This window comes from Epinephelus moara, chromosome 20, assembly GCF_006386435.1.
Source record: "Epinephelus moara isolate mb chromosome 20, YSFRI_EMoa_1.0, whole genome shotgun sequence".
NCBI lineage: Eukaryota > Metazoa > Chordata > Actinopteri > Perciformes > Serranidae > Epinephelus > Epinephelus moara.
The window spans coordinates 28,190,127-28,209,374 of NC_065525.1; the positions used below are offsets into that span (position 1 = coordinate 28,190,127).

General features: G+C 40.4%; 2 protein-coding genes across 2 annotated transcripts in view; one reads left to right on the top strand and one right to left on the bottom strand.

The window, feature by feature from the left end:
- Positions 1–61: 61 nt before the first annotated feature.
- On the bottom strand, positions 62–5,127 carry svip (small VCP interacting protein). Its single transcript, XM_050074369.1, has 4 exons — positions 4,610–5,127; positions 4,250–4,300; positions 2,157–2,276; positions 62–1,551 (listed from the first exon to the last, which is right to left on the bottom strand). Exons 1-4 carry the CDS (start codon positions 4,670–4,672, stop codon positions 1,537–1,539), a joined length of 249 nt encoding a protein of 82 aa, XP_049930326.1. The 5' UTR covers positions 4,673–5,127; the 3' UTR covers positions 62–1,536.
- Positions 5,128–5,975: 848 nt separating this feature from the next.
- The window catches only part of ano3 (anoctamin 3), a 61,306-nt gene continuing 48,033 nt past the window's right edge, over positions 5,976–19,248 (top strand). Inside the window, exons 1-2 of the mRNA XM_050074318.1 lie at positions 5,976–6,104; positions 13,191–13,373. Of these exons, the coding sequence (XP_049930275.1) occupies positions 6,065–6,104; positions 13,191–13,373 (223 nt within the window). The 5' untranslated portion in view covers positions 5,976–6,064. The remainder of the gene's footprint in view (positions 6,105–13,190; positions 13,374–19,248) is intronic.

The window sequence follows — 19,248 nt, forward strand, 5'->3', positions numbered from 1 at the left end:
TGCATCTAAACTTGAATTATCTTTCTATATAATGGTAGTTCGAATGAAATCCACACATCAGTAGCAGAAATGTGATTTATTGTAGCAAATAACATTGGCTAGATTTCCTCTTCTACAAAATGGCGAGAGCACCGGAAGCATTTAAGGATCAAGTGAAGGCTGTAAGAAATGCACTCAGTTAAGCAAGTCAAAGTAAATACTTCACTACTGTACACACTTCACTTGCTCTCTTCCTTCAGTTTCTTCCCGGTTCCATTATATAGTTTACGTGAATCTCTCCCAACATGGAGTGTGAGCAGGCATGTTTGCTGTTCACCAAATGTTGACAAACTGCATGCAAAGAGATGTCTAACAAAAGCTTCTGTATGTAATATGGCAGTTCACAAACACATTTCATATGATTTAAATTAAGCAGGCATCACATCAGTGTTTTGCATATGTTGCAATCAAATGGAACAAACTCTAATTGTGCAGAGATAAAAAAAAACCCCCAGCTCTATTAAAGGAGTAGTGGCAAAGACCAGTGCAAAGTACAGTAGGCCATATGCACAAAGGAATTAACGGCGTATCCTTGTGCACCTCCTTTTTAAATTTTTTTTACTGGTTGAAGAATGTTTAAGTGTTGTTTTACATTATTCAGCAGCATCTGTAGCTGCTGCATATTTTGACAATCACCAAATTAGTGACTAAATGACGCTGCACCGAGAACAGGTCAGTTGAGCCAAAGAAACAACACCTCACATTGCCTTCATCATCAACAAGGGACTCCCATGTGCGTGCACACTGCACTGGTCACGAAAACACCCCAGAGACAGGCAAAGCACATTACAGGTTCAGTAAATACCAACAAGCACTGTTTGCACGAGTCTTTGTGTTGCCAACAAATAGAGCCTGAAATAAGGTGAAATGAGTATTAACTCTATGCTTTTCACTGTATACTAATAAGCACACTTACATTTTGTAAACATAAACTGCTTTTACTTCATTTGCATAACGGATTTTTTGAGAAGTCGTACAAAAAGTAATGTGGCCAATGTGGATTTACAGTAAATATTGACCTTCGACAATGAAAACCAAAAGCAGTGTAGCGTAAAAGGTGAAAAGTGTTGAGGACAGCTTTGTCTTAATATGACGAGTCAGCAGAGATACTGCTGGACTTTATAATCATATTAATTTAGTGTTATATAATGTTGGTCGCCATAAAACTGTCTAATCAGCTTTCAAATAAAACTAATACAGCAGGACCTGTATATGTTCGCACATTTCTGTTTCATCCCTGACGTGTCCAAAGGTCCAAACTGGCTTGTATAACTTGGCAACAAGGGGGTAAGTCCCGCTGTTCTGGTTTGTAATCACTTCAGATTGTTTTGCATAAAGCATATAGTCGTTTGTCTCATAACATCATAAATTAGGCAAAAAAGAAAAGAAAAAACAAAACTGGACAGCAGTTCAAACATCTTTCAAGTCATCTTGTCGCAATACTTCATGTTGTTTTGGACTTCAGAGTCAAGACTTCAGGTGTTACCTTCATGTTCTTCAGCCCACCTGCCACTGGAGAACAAAGAGAAAATCATCAGAACAATCTTCAGTCTTTGAGACATCGTTATAACTGATATATTAATATAATATTTATCAACATATTAGACTAGATGTTGCCTGAAAATTTTGGTTACGATACGATGTACTTTGTACTTTAATCTAAAGCTCATACTCAGCGTGGAGAATGTGGAAATAGTCAGACAGTATTCTCTGTGCTTGTCTGAGATCAGACTGCTCATATAGTGTCTGGAAGTATTGGTGTTCCTTCCTCCCCATGACCTTCATGGCTGTCTGAACCAGACGAGCAAGTTTGGATTTTAACTCCACATTCAGATTCCCAAACCACACTGACATACCATACCTGACAACACTCTCCAGAACAGCCTGATAAAATAAAAACATGATCCTCAGGTCCACCCTTAACACCCTTAGTCTTCTTAAGTTGGTGTAATATTCTGATGTTACTGCTTATTGGGTTTAAAGCAGATTACAGCTGCTTTTGTGAGTTTCACAAAGAAAAGATTATTCAACTTGCACTAAACCTCATGAATGACATGAATTCAAGATCCTCCTGTTGTTCTAGAGTCACACATCTTGAGGACAAACACAACACTAACCTTCAACCCGCCGCCACCACCACCAGACACTGAGGTGGTCATTGCCTGTTTTTCCATTTCTTCCTGTTTTTTCTTTTTTCTTTCGACCGCTTCTGGATTTTTAACACCCCTGTATGTTGTCTGAAAAACAGAGTGGAATATGATCAAGCAACAGCCATATTGTAAAGTCAATAGTTTCATAAGTGTTTTTTATCTTGTTGATATGTTAAAAAACACACATATAAACAGTCTTAAAAACATGCATGTGTTTCAAAATCAACACCACAACCTTTTTAAAAAGCACAAAGCATGTTCAGTCCAAATTAGCAAAAGGACATTCAACTGCCAAATAAGGCAACTCAGATGAAGGATGAAGCAGCTAGCTGAAACGTGACTGTGGGTTACAGCTCAGTGCTTTCATCTGCATAGTGAATGTGTGAATGTGAAGGGTGTCTGCGAGAAAACAGTGACTTGGAGCAGAAACGTGGTTGTTGAGATACCAGCCAATCCAAAAGATTCACCTGGCCAAGAAGAGTTTCAATTCTGATTCAATGTCTACTTACCTTGCTAAAACTTTAGCACGACTCTTACGGGTTTGCAAGTGGCTTTTCTGTGTAATAAAAAAATCACTCACTACACTGTCATGTGCATCTACCTTGATTGGGGTGTATGTATGTAACAGAAGGCTACACAGTCATACAAACATTTTCTTACCAAATTATTAGATACATCTAAACTCACCAGCCACTTTATTAGTTACACCTTGCTAGTAACAGGTTGGACCCCTTTTGCCCTCAGAACTGAGTTAATTCTTCGCAGCATAGATTCAACAAGGTGCTGGAAACATTCCTTGGAGATTTTGGTCCATATTAACATGAGAGCATCACACAGTTGCTGCAGATTTGTCGGCTTCACATCCATGAAGTGAATCTCCCGTTCCATCACATCCCAAAGGTGCTCTATTGGATTGAGATCTGGTGACTGTGGAGGCGACTGGAGTACAGTGAACTTATTGTCATGTTCAAGAAACCACTTTGAGATGATTTGAGCTTTGTGACATGGTGCGTTATCCTGCTGGAAGTAGCCATCAGAAGATGAGTACACTGTGGTCATAAAGGGATGGACACGGTCAGCAACAATACTCAGGTAGGCTGTGGTGTTTAAACCATGCTCAGTTGGTATTAAGGGGCCCAAAGTGTGCCAAGAAAATATCCCCCACACCATTACACCACCACCAGCACCAGCCTGAACCGTTGACACAAGGCAGGATGGATCCATGCTGTCATGTTGTTTACACCAAATTCTGACCCTACCATCTGAATGTCACAGCAGAAATCGAGACTCATCACACCAGGCAACGATTTTCCACTCTGCTATTGTCCAGTTTTGGTAAGCCTGTGTGAACTGTAGCCTCAGTTTCCTGTTGTTAGCTGACAGGAGTGGCACCTGGTGTGGTCTCCTGCTGCTGTAGCCCATCTGCTTCAAGGTTCAACATGTTATTGGTTCAGAGATGGTTTTCTGCAGACCTTGGTTGTAACCAGTGGTAAACCCTAGAGATGGTTGTGCGTGAAAATCCCAGTAGATCTGAAATACTCAGACCAGCCCATCTGGCACCAACAACCATGCCACCCTCAAAGTCACTTAAATCGTCTTGACCATGTCTACATATCTAAATGCATTGAGTTGCTGCCACGTGATTGACTGATTAGCTATTTGCATTAATGAGCAGTTGAACAGGTGTACCTAATATAGTGACCAGTGAGTGTATAGCTAAAACCAATGCAATCTAAAAAAAACCTATCTTTGTAAAGGTTAATGATCAGTTTTTGAATGAACGGTTTCAGGTAAGTGTTTGGTTGCTTTTTGGATATTTTGAAGGCTGTGGTGTGTTTTGATTTTGAATTTGGACAGCCTTATATTGAGCAGTAATATAAAATAACACAAACAATTCCATAACAGTACAAAGTCCATCCTACAATAAATCCCATCTTGGTGATGACAGAATTTATTGCAGAAATGTTATAAGACAATACATTAGTTTTAGCTAGATGTACCTGGAAAACAACGTGTATTACAACGCAGTCTTTACGGTGTTTAAAATATAAGTTAGTTACCTCTTTTTGTCTCTTCTCTGCGGCCTCAGCTAATTGTCGTCTCCTTGTCTCCTGGAAAAAACAGAAAGCCTGTAAGCTCCAGCAGTAAGCAGACAGTCTCAGTATAAAGCTAGCTGGTACTCTGTGTGAGGCCTGGAGCATACTTGACATGCCAGTGTTTACAGAAGCTAAACACAGGCAACGCCTCCTGAACATTACCTAGTAGGGCCTATTGCTGTCCTACACATGATTGATTACATTCACGTCCCGTTAGGTTCAATTAATTTACGTCAAATCGCATATAATGTTGTAACACCCTTGCGACATTATGATTTGTCAAGTGACACAGCTGGTGATAAAAGTTTGAGTAAATTAACTTACCGGATCTGGAGTGACAATAACGTCGTCCGCTGCTCCACCAAGGCACGGTAAGCACATCCCCATACTGGAGCTGTTATCCCAGGCAGTAAAAAAGGCAACGTATAAAATTAGTTATCAATGTTTAGCCTAACTAGCTACCTAACTAGCAGGTAAGCCAGTGTCAATCTGCTGGGCTGATAGTTAAGGCAACGGAGGCAACAGCTTCTTCTCCCAACGGCTGTGGTTGTTGGGTCGTCTGGCATAACGTTACCGTTAGCTAACGGCTTCTGTTAGCTTGCGGTAACGTTGGCGTTCTAGCTAACGGCTAACGGCTTCAGCTACCACTAGCTACAAGCGCAGTTACTTCTCCAAGCCAGCTAATACATTAATTCCCCTCACACCTCTTGTTCAGTCGTCTAAGCATTTGGAAAGTGTCTGTTTTAAAGTCCGATGTCAAAGACAAATATTTATCCGCCTGAGTTTGTTTTGGTCAGAGTTCAACTGGCTGACAAATCTGTCAGGGTACGTTCAAGAACGTTACGGTTTTCAGCTAGCACGCTACAAACACTAAAGTATCCTGTCATGTCAGCTAGAAAGACGCTGCGAGGCTACAACTGAGTTTTAATGAATCATTAAACTGGGGTTAACTTAATAATAACACACTTTAAGGAACTTTACCGCGTTAAAATTTGTTTTAACGCAACTAAATTTTAGTCTGTGTATCGTGATTGTGAACGTAGCTCAGTGTGACAAGTGATGGGTGGATGCGCCACTGTGGTCCTTAGTAGCTGGTCCAACAGCACCACCGTGTGGAGGATGAAACAAATGTTATAATCACCATGGTAACGATGATAATATAATACATCCATGACTACATCATACTGATGGTTTAAGTGCGATTCATTCACAACAAGCACAATGCTTACAGCAGAGATCAGATTATAGCTGATCATAGAGATGTCCTGCATTCATATATTATATTGTGCGAGACAAACGGTAAACAGTGCATAGAAGTTAAAGTGAGACTTCTTGCCAATAATATTACAATACAAAAATACGCAAAATAACCGATACTATAGGCTAAGTGTCACAAGTGTAATCACATAGCAGATTGTGTTTATGCCCTCCAAGAGAGTGTCTGTTTTCTCTGATTATTATTTGTTGTCAGTCTCATACTTTAGGCTAACGAGAAAAGCTCCCATGTGAAGTGAGTGATTCTCCACACAGCAGTTCCGTCCAATCAATACTCTACAATCAATAGACCTGAGAGTTTTAATGTTGTACCCCGCTTTACCCGACAACACTCTAAACTCCACCCATCCATCTTCGCTGCACAGCCCGGGCTACTTCACAGCTCAAAGTGCTGCACAGTGGGAATGGCAGGATCATGAGATTGCACAGCCCTTTGTAGTTGTCCAAGTTGTCACTCAGACACTTATTGATGTGGGACTTACACTGAAGGCGCAGGCTCATGCAATGGAAGTCAAGGTGTCACAGGGTCTTGGCAGCTCCTCAGGTAGGTTTAACTCACTTCTGAAGGAGGCACACTGAGTTAGTTGATCAAAGGTATGATAGTAAAACTGCAGCTAGCTATGAGACTAGCCTAATACTGAATTAGATCTGTCATCTGGGTATGGACTACTATGTCATTTACCCTAGTAGGTTTGTTTAAGTGTAACTGAGTGACATACTTGCAGGAAAAAGTACACTTTTGCCATTATAACTGTATTATTTATACTGTAAATTCCACATGTATAAGTGATGAGAGCAGCAGAGTTCAGTATGCAGTATTATAATCTACTTGATGACAACTGATCCCCTAGAATTGATTAATTCATGAAGTGTCACATGGGTGCCTCCTTCATGTCTTTTTCCATGAATGGGAAGTAGATTAAATTGAGAAAAATGACATAGTGCACTTCATGTGTCTCTTTGGTATGTGGTGTTTATTTTATCATCAACATGTCATGAAAGCACATTGTAATCTTGTTCTGAAACATCTGCGGTCAGACACAGACTGAAGAAACAAGAGCGTGACTGTTTTCTAGGGAAATCCAGCAAACATGCCCAGCATCTTTCAGTTTAATGAGCTATGTAATGCATGAATGCTGTGGCTTTTATTAGCTGTTCTAAATCATCACTGCCCACGGCAAAGATGAAAATGCAAAAAACTGTGGTTAATGCCCTGATAGCTAATAGGACAGTGTTTTCATCAGTGTTGAGCCATGTGGATAATGTTCAGTGGTGTGCAGAGACTCTGAGAAGGGCAAATTGTGACGTGGTGGCTCTGCTGGATTCTGGGTCAAGTGTTCACCATAGTATAAATCATCAAGCGTTTGAAGCTGTTTTGGATCCTTCAGTTTGTGCCCCCTCACCCCATAGTTTGGGTCACTCCTCACTAATGACCAGTGTGCAAAGCAGAGAAGTTGAAAAAATTGTCTTTAAAAAAAGGGCGCTTTCCGTGGACTAATATAGGAGTTGTGTGTGAACTCCCTGGGAAGAAAACTGTGACATAAATGCCCCCTCTTGCCCTGGAGAAATGAATTAGAGGCTGATATTAGGTTGCGGCCTGCTAATTTTTTAAGATAGCACCATGGTAGAGGTAAAACTAGACAACCTAAGACATCTGATGGTACCAGCCATGTCTGAATAACTTGTCAGAAAGTGGGATAAATAACGCCAGTGAACAACTGGCATGGCTTCGAAGGGGTTTCTTGAACTCTCACCTCAGGGTTTCTGAGTGAAAACAGGTTCTATGGGCACCCATGAGTCTGTACAAGCTTGCTCCCAGTAAATGTTTTGTCCCTTACAATCAGTGTACTCCTTCAAATTAAAGCGTTATATTTGTCTTTCAAGACATAGTACAACCAGTGTATTAGCAGAACAGTTAATTGGTGCCTAACATGTGTAGATACATAACACATTAAAACAGGATTGTTGTGGAGCTTAAAATGTTACCTGTACCATTATTAGTCTATGCACATCAGATAATAAGTAACATTAACTGTAAAATAAGAAACCAAATTATATCAGTATGCCATTTGTCAACTCCTCATTTTGACATATTTTTAACTAACCTATGTACTACAACACATACTTTTGGTTTTGATTTTTCTGTGGCCCTGTCTGACGACCCCTATGAAAAATTTCTGCGGATGCCACTGCTTCTTCTACTTTCTAACCATTCATTAATCTGTTGGGGAAAAAACCCAACTTAAAAGGATTTGTGTGTTACCTTAGTAGGAAACCAATATTCACTTTTATTTTCTAGCTGCAGAAGATAAATTCTCAACAGCTTTAGTAAATGGCCACTGCAAGTTTCACTATTCTGTTATTGGCCGTCAACGCTCTCTGTTGAATTTTGACTATTAACGGTACAGTTAACATTTTAAGTTCCACAACAATCCTGTTTTAATGTGTTATGTATCTATACATGTTAGGTGATTAATTGTTTGTGTCCTCAAATAGGCTGGTTGTCCTTTTCCTTAAAAAGACAAATATACAGCTTTAATTTGAAGGAGTACACTGATTTTAAGACACAAAACAATTACTAGGAACAAGATTCTACACACTCATGGGTACCCATAGACCCCATTTTCATTCAGATTCCCTGAGGTGAGAGTTCAAGGGACTCTTGAAAATGTCCATGCCAGGTGTTCTCTCGCAAAAATTGAGCCTAAATTTGGAGTGCTATTTAGCTCACTTTCTGACAAGCAGACTAATCGGTGCCATCAGATGTCATAGGTTATCTAGTTTTATCTCTACTATGGTGCAATCTTAAAAAAATGAACAGGCCACAACCTCTTCAAAACAATAATATCAGCGGTCTCTACAGTTCTCCTCCGAGAACCATAACCCTCCTCTGAGAACCGTCCCCTTATCGTGGTGGAGGAGTCTGAGTGCCCTAGTGACCCTAGGAGCTATGCTGTCGGGGGCATTTTGCCCCTGGTAGGGTTTCCCATGGCAGATTGGTTCTGGGCGAAGGGTCAGACGAAGAACGGTTCAAAAGACCCTTCATGATAGACAACAACAGGAGAACGTGTACCCGGCCTGGAGGGTTACCGGGGCCCCGCCCTAGAGCCAGGCCTGGGGTTGGGGCCCGTGGGCGAGCGCCTGGTGGCCGGGCCTTCCCCCATGGGGTCCGGCCGGGCCCAGCCCCAACCGGCTACATGGGCTCGTCCCCCTGTAGGCCCACCACCCGCAGAGGGATCCAGAAGGGAGTGGTGCATTGTGGATCGGGCAGCAGACCAAGGCGGGGGCCTTGGCGGTCCGATCCTCGGCTACGGAAGTTGGCAATAATATCAGCCTCTAATTCATTTCTCCAGGGCAGGAGGGGGCATTTATGTCAAATTTCCACAGTTTTCTTCCCAGGGAGTTCACACACAACCCGTATATGAGTGATTCCTACTTGTGTAGGAAACCAATATTCACTTTCATTTTCTAGCTGCAGAAGAGAAACTCTCAAAAGCTTTAGAAAGTAGCTACTGCAAGTTTCACTTTTCTGTCAGTGACAGTCAACTCTCTCTGTGGCGTTTTAGGGGACTTGACAGGTCCAAGAGAGTAGTGTTGTCAAAAATATAAATTTATCTGTATTGATTCTAAATATTTGAAATATTATACAGTTACAGAAATACTCTTACAGTCATTCTGCTGTTTTCTGCCAGAAAGTTGTTGCTCTCATGTTATAGCTTTATTACATTTATCTTTATACACATTTTAAATGTAATCCCCTCAGTGTCAGTTTCTCTCATTGATACTGAAAATGGTATTGGATATCAATATTTTTCATGTCACTGTATTGAAGTTAGAAATCCCAGTATCACGACTACCTGCAAGAAGTCATGATCTTTTTTGGGATCACAATTTTTTGCGTGCTGTTTTACAAGGAAGGTCATTGTTTAGGAATGTATTTGAAGGCTCTAATTTTCACTTTGTTTTATTGGTTTTTCAAACAAACCACAGCAAACAAAACAAACAAATAAACAAACAATAATGATAACAAAATAAAACATACAACCAATAAGATACACCACAAGGTGGACAATCACAGCAAACTACAACAAGACAGGACAAAGGGAACAGGAACAGAGGAGAAACAACCAAGACAGAGCATTATATACATAAATATGTATATGTATATGTATGTTTGTGCGTGATACATATTTTACATTGTACAATATCAAATTGTATTTTACATTATGTACACTAGTTAACACCTCAGATTATAAGAAAGGGTGCAACTCATCAGTACGTCAGGTCACAGTATTTTCAAACCACTCCTTCACTGATATATCTCCTTTAGTTTTCCAGTGTTGCAGCACTATTTCTAATGTTTGCTTCTTAATGCTGTTTGGCATATCTTAACATTTTTTTCACATGAAAGAACCCAGCATTTTATCTGCACAAATTGAATTAGACACGGAGAAAGGAGTGTTATGATTTCATGGAGACATTTATGTGGCCTTAAGTGATCACCGCTGACTAATGTAAGCTGTTTAAGTGATGTGAGAGACACACACCAGGTCGGAGTAGCCATCATGTAATGGAAATACTGCAGTATGAATGGCCTCCAGACTGCATATGGGCCCCCTTTAGCTTATATGTATTAAGGTGATAAACACTGATGCCCTTTTTATTCAGTTAACAAGTTGCCAGCGAAGATGTCCACCTGACTGCACTCACACTAAATACATTTTCTCTATCAGCCTTTGACATCACCATATGGTAAAGTGTTTGTGCACATACAGTGATTATATTATTCCACCCTGTAAGGTTATTAGTCACCCAAGATTTGTCTGTGGCACTTATTGCAAAGTAGCAATTTAGTCATGGTAATAGTATTTGCCAGACAGTGTGGCTGTGGCGCTTATTGTACACCACATGCTCGGACAGATTATATCTACATGATTAATGGATGGAGTCACACTTTCCTCAGTATCTCATCATACATTCACGGTTACTTGAGAGGGGAAATAAGTGACCCAGGGCTCTGAAAGGTATTTGTTTAAATAAATAATCAATGTGCCAGGAAGCAGGAAGTACCTGCTCATCAATCGATCTACCTCGTGTCTCCATAATTTTGAAATCCTTAGGACAGTATATTAGCCTACAGCACTTAGACTGCACAGCTGTAATGGACAAAGCACTTTTCAGGGAAAGTTGTTTTTTTTCTGACCAGTTGTACAGACATAGCGCTGGTAACCTAGATAAGGAAGTTTCCAAATCAGTGGTACTTCTTAGACACTGACGTGCAGTTATATCCGTCAAAGTAATACGTCACCCACACAATGATTATTTGTAAATCAGTTAGTCATGCTGTGTTACCTTGGATTAATTTTTCTCACAATTCTCAACGGAAAAGGGCAGACACATTTATTGATTGACTGGGGAACAGGTTTAACAGAGAGCAAACACGATTAAAACATCCATTTACAAACTCTCACACGTCTCATTTATCCAGTTGCTTGCTCTGTACTTCCCAAACACATGCATTTTCACAAAAAAAACTTAGTTTTGTAGTCTGGCTTTGAAGAAAGGATAGATAAGTTTCACTTTCAGTTCAGTTTTAAGTGTAAGGTTTTATGGAAAATGCATGTGTTTGGGAAGCACTGGACATACAGCTGGATAAATGAGACTTGAATTTTACTGCATGAGTTGTGTGAGACTTTGTAAAGGGATGTTTTGATATAGTTTTGCTATTTAACATGATCCCTTATTGATAAATAAATCAATATATTCATTGTTTTCTGTTGAGGCATGTGAGAAAAACAAGCAGCAACATCTGAGTTTAAAAAATGAAGCTAATGTGGAAGCGCCAAAAATTGCAGCTCATCGAATAGCCTCTTGAGACCGGCTCCAGAACAGTCGATAACCACAGACCACCATGTTAAAATGCCCAACTTTACAGCAGCTAGAAACAGGTTTACAGCCTGGCACAAAAAGACATTCATGACAGCTGTACAGTACCATTTACGGTTTATCATGGCTTAAAGTTACACATATTTAAAGCAAGGGACGACAGGCCAGTTTGAGTTGCCCTGCCTGTCTACAAGGCATTGGTACAGTCTATGAGTCAGATCCTTCCCTCGCTTATCCACAGCTCCACCCTCTCATCCAAACATGGTCAGTCCCGGCTCCCAAAAACCAAAACGGTGATGGCAGAAATGCCAAACTTGTGGCTTCAGAATGGCAGCTCATAAACCAGTGGGTGATGCAAATTCAGTGTAACACTGTGTCACTAATTGGTTTACAAATGGTCATTTTGTCCCTAAGTATTCCTTTAATGGTGTTTGTCAGTGAAGCTCCACAGGGAGTTGAGAGGCTACACTTACTCACTTAACATAGACTGAACTAGTTTAACCCTATTTGGATTCACTCAAACATATTGCTGTATTTTCAACTGTATTACAACAGCCTCCACTCTTTCAAGCGTGGGTTACACAGCCCTCTGGTAATGTGTACCATTGCTGTCACAAACTGACATATTTAAAATTCAGCATTTCAATAATGCACTGTACAAACCAGCATGTCTGGCAGCCATGTGTTGTTTTGTTGTGGGCTCCTTTTGAGAAGAAATGCTGAAGGGAGATGTCGCTGTTGAACCTGCGGAGAATCATTTCTGAGATGTAAAGTACCTCTGACTGTTGGTGAGTCATGTTGTTTGGACTCTGAGCGCAGCCCCGCGGCCCTTCCTGTTGGTCTTAATGAAGCCGACTGCACACATGAGGGAGGGATCAGCACACACTGGATGAAAACCTGAATGTAGATGTTGTTTCTCCATTGTAAACAAATTAAAATGCATTATTGTATGCTAACTTGGTTAACCCAAGCAGTGACCTGTTTAGGATTCAGAATGGGAGCCTCCTCATTATGTAAAAAAAAGCAATTACTGCAATGTAATGGCTCAGTGGATGTATGCAGTAATGGTAGATCTGAATTTATAACGTGCTTTAAGCCATTTTTCTTCTCATCATGCTGATTATTCCCTTTGTAAACATCCACACTGTTAGAGGAACATTTAGCATATAATATTGTGTTGGTTGCATTGTATCAAAATTAGCTAGTTTATTAGCATCTGTGCCAATTTTCATTATTTTACTTTTGCTAACACTGTGAAAACAAACTCCATGATAACAAAACTGCAGATTGGATAAATATTTATCACTGAAATTTTTAAAATGTATCCCTAAAGAGTATTTATTCGTCTGCACATTTCTGTCAGTTTAAATGTTTTAATAAAAAAAACAAAACTAACCTAATCAGTAACACAGTTGCTTTTGGAAAGCAAGAGGCCTTATTGTTCCCCATTAGTGTCAAGTATCAGAGGGTAAAAAGGAATTTTAAAGATACGTTAATAATGTATGAGAGCAGAAACACGAGAGTGCTAAGTAGGGAGCTAGACTGCTGTGATCACCTGCAAATTTTACTGATCTGAACATACAAGCAATTACATTCTCCCCCTGATGATAACTAAAGAAACCAGTATCATGGTTTGAGTATGTGACAGGATGGCCTTTGAAATAAAAGCAACAATATTATACTTTCATAACATCACGTCAGTGCTGTAGACTCCCACTTTGATCACTTTCTGTGTGTGTTGCAGGATCATGTGGTCAGGACAACTGTATGTCCCTGCCTCTGCTGGAGAGTCAGGCCTCCAGCTCCTCTGGAGCCGACAGGCATGCTCCTATCAATCCCACCAGCAGCCCCTCAACGTCCTGGGGCTCCTCGCTGGCCAACAATCTCCTCTCTGGAGACACAGAGACAGACAGCGACCAACTCTCCGGTGAGTTTGCCAGCAGCTCTTGTGAACAAAGGTTTTTAAATCCATTACATCAGTCTGAGATCCACCCGTACTTGTTTGGCATATTGCTGCACATCTAATAAGTTAATATTGAGACTTTAAAGTAGTTCCTTCATGAATATGGACCATGCTGACTCTGCCATTATTCCAATAGTCAATTAGCTGAATTAAACTGGCAAAGGTTTTGAGCATCGATTTATCATTAAAGTTATTCATCAAGCAAAAACACCAAATATTCTCCGGTCCCAGCTTCCTAAATATGAGGATGTACTGCATTTCTCTGTTTTTCAACCTGTGTAACGGACAAAAGAAGCCATTTAAAGACATGAGCTTAGACTATGGATAAAGGTGAGGGCATTTTTTATTTATATGCTGAAATTTTTTAGTGTAAATGACTAATCGATTAACTGAAAAACACTTAATAGAATAACTGATACTGAAAAAAACATGTTGCAGGTTTTTAGAAATACTTCATCAGCAGATCCCTCAGCTGCTCAGCCTCAGAGCAAGACATCAGTAGTGGTTTAGTTGAATGTGTTGACGTTGGAGGTCTTTGTCATTCAGGAGCCTCTTGAGCAAGCCGAGAGTTCTTTGATTCTTTGAACAGCCTGCAAACACTGAACTTTTTTATGCAGCAAGCGATGGGTTGAATAATAGGGAAGATACAGCTTTGATTGTCTGAATGCGATAAAATATTTCTCACTTTTCTTTGACTGGAATATTGGATTGCTGATTTAACTGGTTATTTTATGCAGCCTATTACTGTTTTAATCAAACTGCAGTGATTTTTGCAGTCGTATCATTTTGACTACTCATTGTGGAGCTCAAAAAAGCTGAAAATTAAGTTTGCTTTCTAAATTAGAAAGCGTCTTGCAGTGCAGATTTGAAGATTTGATATGTTTGAACTGTGCAAATCATTGTTTGGCTTATGATGTAAAGACGACGTGAAAGGTAGCCATTTTGTTTGAAGGCTGCAAGACTGGAATCTTGTCAAAAGTAGTTCATGGTTGTTTATTTACATGCATAGGCTGAGGTGAACAATGCACTAATGTGGTCCCTAGCTGGTGTGGTACAGCTCAGTCATTCACCTTTTCAACCACAAGGTGGCAGTGTTTTATTTATGCAGAAACCTTGCCTCCTCTGCAGCGCTATCAACTGACCTACATCTCTAAATTAACAGGCAGGAATGGGAGAGATAAAATTTTTAAATGGGACTGGCCATATAAGAGCTGCTTACTTATTTATTTATCGGCCCAGCGGAAGAAATGCATTTGCCCGGTAGTTCGATGACATGTTATAGGGGTTGGCGCGCACAGCCCTGCCATCAGTCCTCAATAAACATCAGCACAGTGGGAAGAGGAGAGGCGTGCTGAGCTGCAAGAAAGCAGATGGTATTTGCATCTATGACAGATGCCAGACTACTCCCCAGAATACCAGCGCAGACACAGATTGATAAACAAAAGTAAAGAGACAGACCCAACTGCAACCTGTGTTACTGTGACCTTCTGAGGACTGAACAGATCACAGCACTCACTCCAGTGTCTCCTCACATAGCAACAACATGAACAAGACAGGGCTTTCTCTCTCATGAGAGCCTGATTGGAGGTCTGCATGTCTGTAACTCTGTGTGGTTGACCTTGAGATGAGACCAGTGACCTTGCAGATAAACCAGGATAGGACTACGTTTTAACTAAATATCAATATGAAATAAAGGGGCATGTCGAGATACCACATAAATTGACTGTATTATTAATGATAAAATGCCTCATATTCCATAAAAATGTCATATAAATCTGCCAAAAAACAATAGTAAGGCGATAAAAGAGGCACATTAGGGCCCTAGAGTTAACGCCAATAAAACAAATAAACTACAAATTCAAACAGACAAATGAAAACAACATGACAAAAGAGAGAAAGGCAGAGTGGTATGGTGGAGAAATCTCATTTTTAAAGTGTAATAATAATAAAAAATCATTTGTATAACTTTTCTTAACAAGGTTACAAAGTGCTTTTCAGGGAAAAAAATGGCAGATAAAAGCCAGTAAAATAAAATATGAACAACAAAGTGATCATAAAAACATAAAAACACTGGGGGATAAAGCAAAGTTTAAAGAAAGTGGAAGAAAATGGCCAAGTAGGGAGGATAAAACCTCGCAACTTATTAATATTCATGAATGCTTTTCTATAAAATAAAGTTTTAAGATGGGATATAAAAGATGCTAATGTGAAGCGTGTGTGTGATCTCAGTAGGCAGAGTGTTGCATAGTTACGGGGGATCTAACAGTAAAGGCCTGATCAGCTTTGGTTACATGCCAAAATTGAGGAACAACAATCAGAGCTGCATCCGCTGATCTAAGGGAACGTAAGAGTCGATAAATCTTTGATGTAATTTGGAGCAAAATTAGGTAAAAGTATTGATTTGTTTTTAATTAAACCAAACTGTATTCTCCACATTCTATTATCCCAAACCTACAATTCCCCAAAAAAACTCTCAATAATCAAATACAGCTTCTACATGTTAGCTCAGTCCCAAGTTACCAGATTTAACACTGTGTGATCAAACTACACTGCAGCCATTTGTAACACACAGCTCAGTCTTCATGACTGGTGTAACATTTGTTCTGTGAGAGGGATCCCCCTGCCTCTACAGCGGCAGTGTGTCAGCACAGCTGAGCCGTGAGCCCTGTAGTAGTAAGCTATAGTATTGATTGTTTTGAGTTTTTCTCACAGCCTCACAGTCTTTAATGCCTGCCAAAGCAAATGGTTCAGCCTTGGAAAAAAATCAAATGGCCCATTTTCCCTTTATTGATATTTTGGTCTAGTCTTGGTTTTATGTGTTTAAAGGGGAACTACGCCCATTTTCAGAATTATTTTTCAGTTGATATACAGTTAGTGCTATGGTCTAAGACGGTTGAAAAATAAAAGTTAACGTCAACAAATCTCCCAAATCCAAAAACTGGAGTGCTGAAATTCAACTTTGTATTGCCATCAAGTATAAGTGTAGAGCTGCTCCATAAGACGATGAATAGGGAAGGATATTATAGATGACACTGAGAGCACCCAAGGGAAAGTTATGAGTAGCCAAAAGCCCCATTGCCACCAAACACTTTCAGTATGGTACCTTTGGAGCCAAAAGTAACCCTTCACACACGGTACCTAGACCCTAGCGTTTCCACTGCAAACAGTATTCTTAAATATGGGCAGGGTTGTTGTCACTCACTGCTCCGTCCAGCACTCACTGTATTTCCTCATTATCAGTGACACAGAGGGAAGTCTGCACCTCGTTTATCGTCCACAGATTGAGGCTGCACGCCGACATTTTCTGAACAACATAAAACAAGCTGCAGTGAGTCTCTCTCCATGAGATATTTAAAAACAGTGGGTTTGTGCATTTAGTCCTTCTCAGGTAAGCTCAGGGGTTTAGTGTTGCTGGAGCCCACAGGAACAAGGCTCTGCAATGCTTTTTTTATTTTTTTTTTCTATGAGTGAGGATTAGGATATATGCAGTTCATATAACCCGGATGAAATTTATACATGTAAATGCTTAAAGATCCACTCATTACTAAAAGTATGTCATATAAAAACTAAAATAATGGTCAAAGTTGTCACAGTGAAATTTAAGGTGTACTGATTGATTCACGTTGTCAACTCATGCAGTGAGTAACGTTACAAGTTAACGCTCCACCTTAAAAGTTGCCAGCAGTCGGCCCAGTGAATTAAGTTATTTTTACTCCGACTACAGCTGCTGCGAGAGGCAGCAAATCATCCTTTCATTTTACAGTTACAGTTTACTAATAAAACTCTCCACGGTATGAACAGTGGTTACATGAGCCTCAAAACCAGCCACAACTCAGCCCTGAGCAGAGTGACTGTCCTCTACTGACCAATCAACAGACTGCAGTGTTCACAGCTCCACCTTTTAGTACCAGATCTGTGTGCTAGGTACCCCAACAGAGGGGGGACCAAAAATGGGGACAGTATGGAACGGTTCCATTGGTACCATCCACAACTTGTCACAGTGGAAACAGAAAAAAAGCGCACCAAACTGAACTGAACCGTACTGCTCGGTGGAAATGAGGCTCATGGGTACAGCTTCTGTTTCAGAACTGAGAAAACTACAATAGAATAAAGTAAACTATAATATAGAGCAAATATTATGGGTCCACAAAATCAGGCTTACATTCATTCATTGTCTGAAGAGCAGCTCCAGACTTTATACTCAATGACATCACAAGTTCAAGACTAACTTCTCTGGTTTCAGACTTTGTAAAGAGAGTAGATCATTTTCTCAAATATTGATTTAACTTTCCTCTGCTAGGGAAATAATATATTGGAATTTTTTTTTTTTTTAATTTAGGTGATGTTCCCCTTTAAAGTTACAGCTGACAACAGCTTTTGTCATCTGATGATGTTATGTTGAAGTTGACATGATGTCCAATAATGCATAGCCTATCTAAAGGGACTATTTTTAGAATGACTTGTTAAATGATGGAGTTTCAGTCCTTTCTTTAAGGCAGCAAAATGGTAAAAAAAAAAATCCCAAAGAGGCTTGTAGTGTCTGAAATGTGAAGGTGTTATTACATAATCTATTTTTACCAGCACTGGCTGCATTGTATTTTAGTTAGCCCTGTAGCCTAACTGTATTTGTCCTACCTGATAGACTATGTGATGCATATAGGATACGGCAGCTTTCAGCACCGGGTAAAAAAAAGGATGATTGACGACCGAATCAATACACGTCCTTGTCGGTCCATTTGAGATGTGTTGCCCCTGGTAATTTCCCGCAGCTTATTTGGAGTCAGTAAATCAGGACGGAGGGGGGGACGTGTCCATCTCAGGACCTCCCCCGTCACCATGACAACAGCCGTGGATGGTGGCGGTCGGGGAGCGGGGGGGTGGGGGGTGAGCATGCGGAGCTTAGACAGGTGTTGCTGGGGTTTGCGCATCGCCCGTGAGATCGTTTGGCAGGATGGGAGCTGCGAGAAGAACACCTACGCAAGCCCACCATAGTTTCCCATGTATTCTGCAATTTTGCTCCTCGTAATACGGAATTCAATTAACGCTGGGAACCAAGTGAACGTCGCAATGGTGCACCACTCGGGCTCCATCCAGTCCTTCAAGCAGCAGAAAGGTTGGTCGCTGATGTGGTCATCTCCCGCGTCCGCTAATGATTCGTGTCTGAGCTGACTGTGATGTGTGGAGACTTTTCTTGTCTAGTTAGATAGTTTGTGATGTGAAACGGTACTCGGAGGTATCGGACTCTGTACTTGCTGTAAGTGTGACGCAGAGTTGGAGGTCTTGCAGCCTCCTCCCCCTGGGATGAAGCCTGTTTATGAACCTGGTGCGCGCTGGTATTTTATCCACTACTTTACGCTTCATTGACTCTATTGCCCAAGTCATTATTTGTTAATCAGAAGGGGCGACAGAGGTCCATTTAAAGTAGATATTAATAAGTAACACATTGAATATGACTACATTTATTTATTGTTTTTATTATTTAAAATGTGTTTGTCATATTACAGGGGATGGTTGCAGTTAAAGCTGCACACAGACAAGACATGACCTTTCTTCACACACATGCATTGCAGATCCTGATAAGGTTGTTTCACTATGAACTCACAGTAATGTCCATATGCATCAGCTGTCGGGACGTACAGTGGAACAAGTGGGCTGTGAGCAGTGATTACATTATTTTGTGCATGTGCTTTGAGGAAAGATACAAACTGTTCAGGACAACGCAGAGTAGTTTGTGCTAAGGCTCGCCAAGAATAGCTGCACTCAGGCTTTGACAGTGATAAAAAAATGATTTGAGGCTGTTAAAAGTTCCTGTCATTCAGTCAGCATCTTCACCAGGCAA

Coding starts and splice junctions, on each gene's coding strand:
- svip (XM_050074369.1), bottom strand. CDS start 4,672: ATGGGGATGTGCTTACCGTGCCTTGGTGGAGCAGCGGACGACGTTATT. Junction 4,301..4,609: donor TTATTGTCACTCCAGATCCG/GTAAGTTAATTT, acceptor TGTTTTTTCCAG/GAGACAAGGAGACGACAATT. Junction 2,277..4,249: donor CAGAGAAGAGACAAAAAGAG/GTAACTAACTTA, acceptor TCTGTTTTTCAG/ACAACATACAGGGGTGTTAA.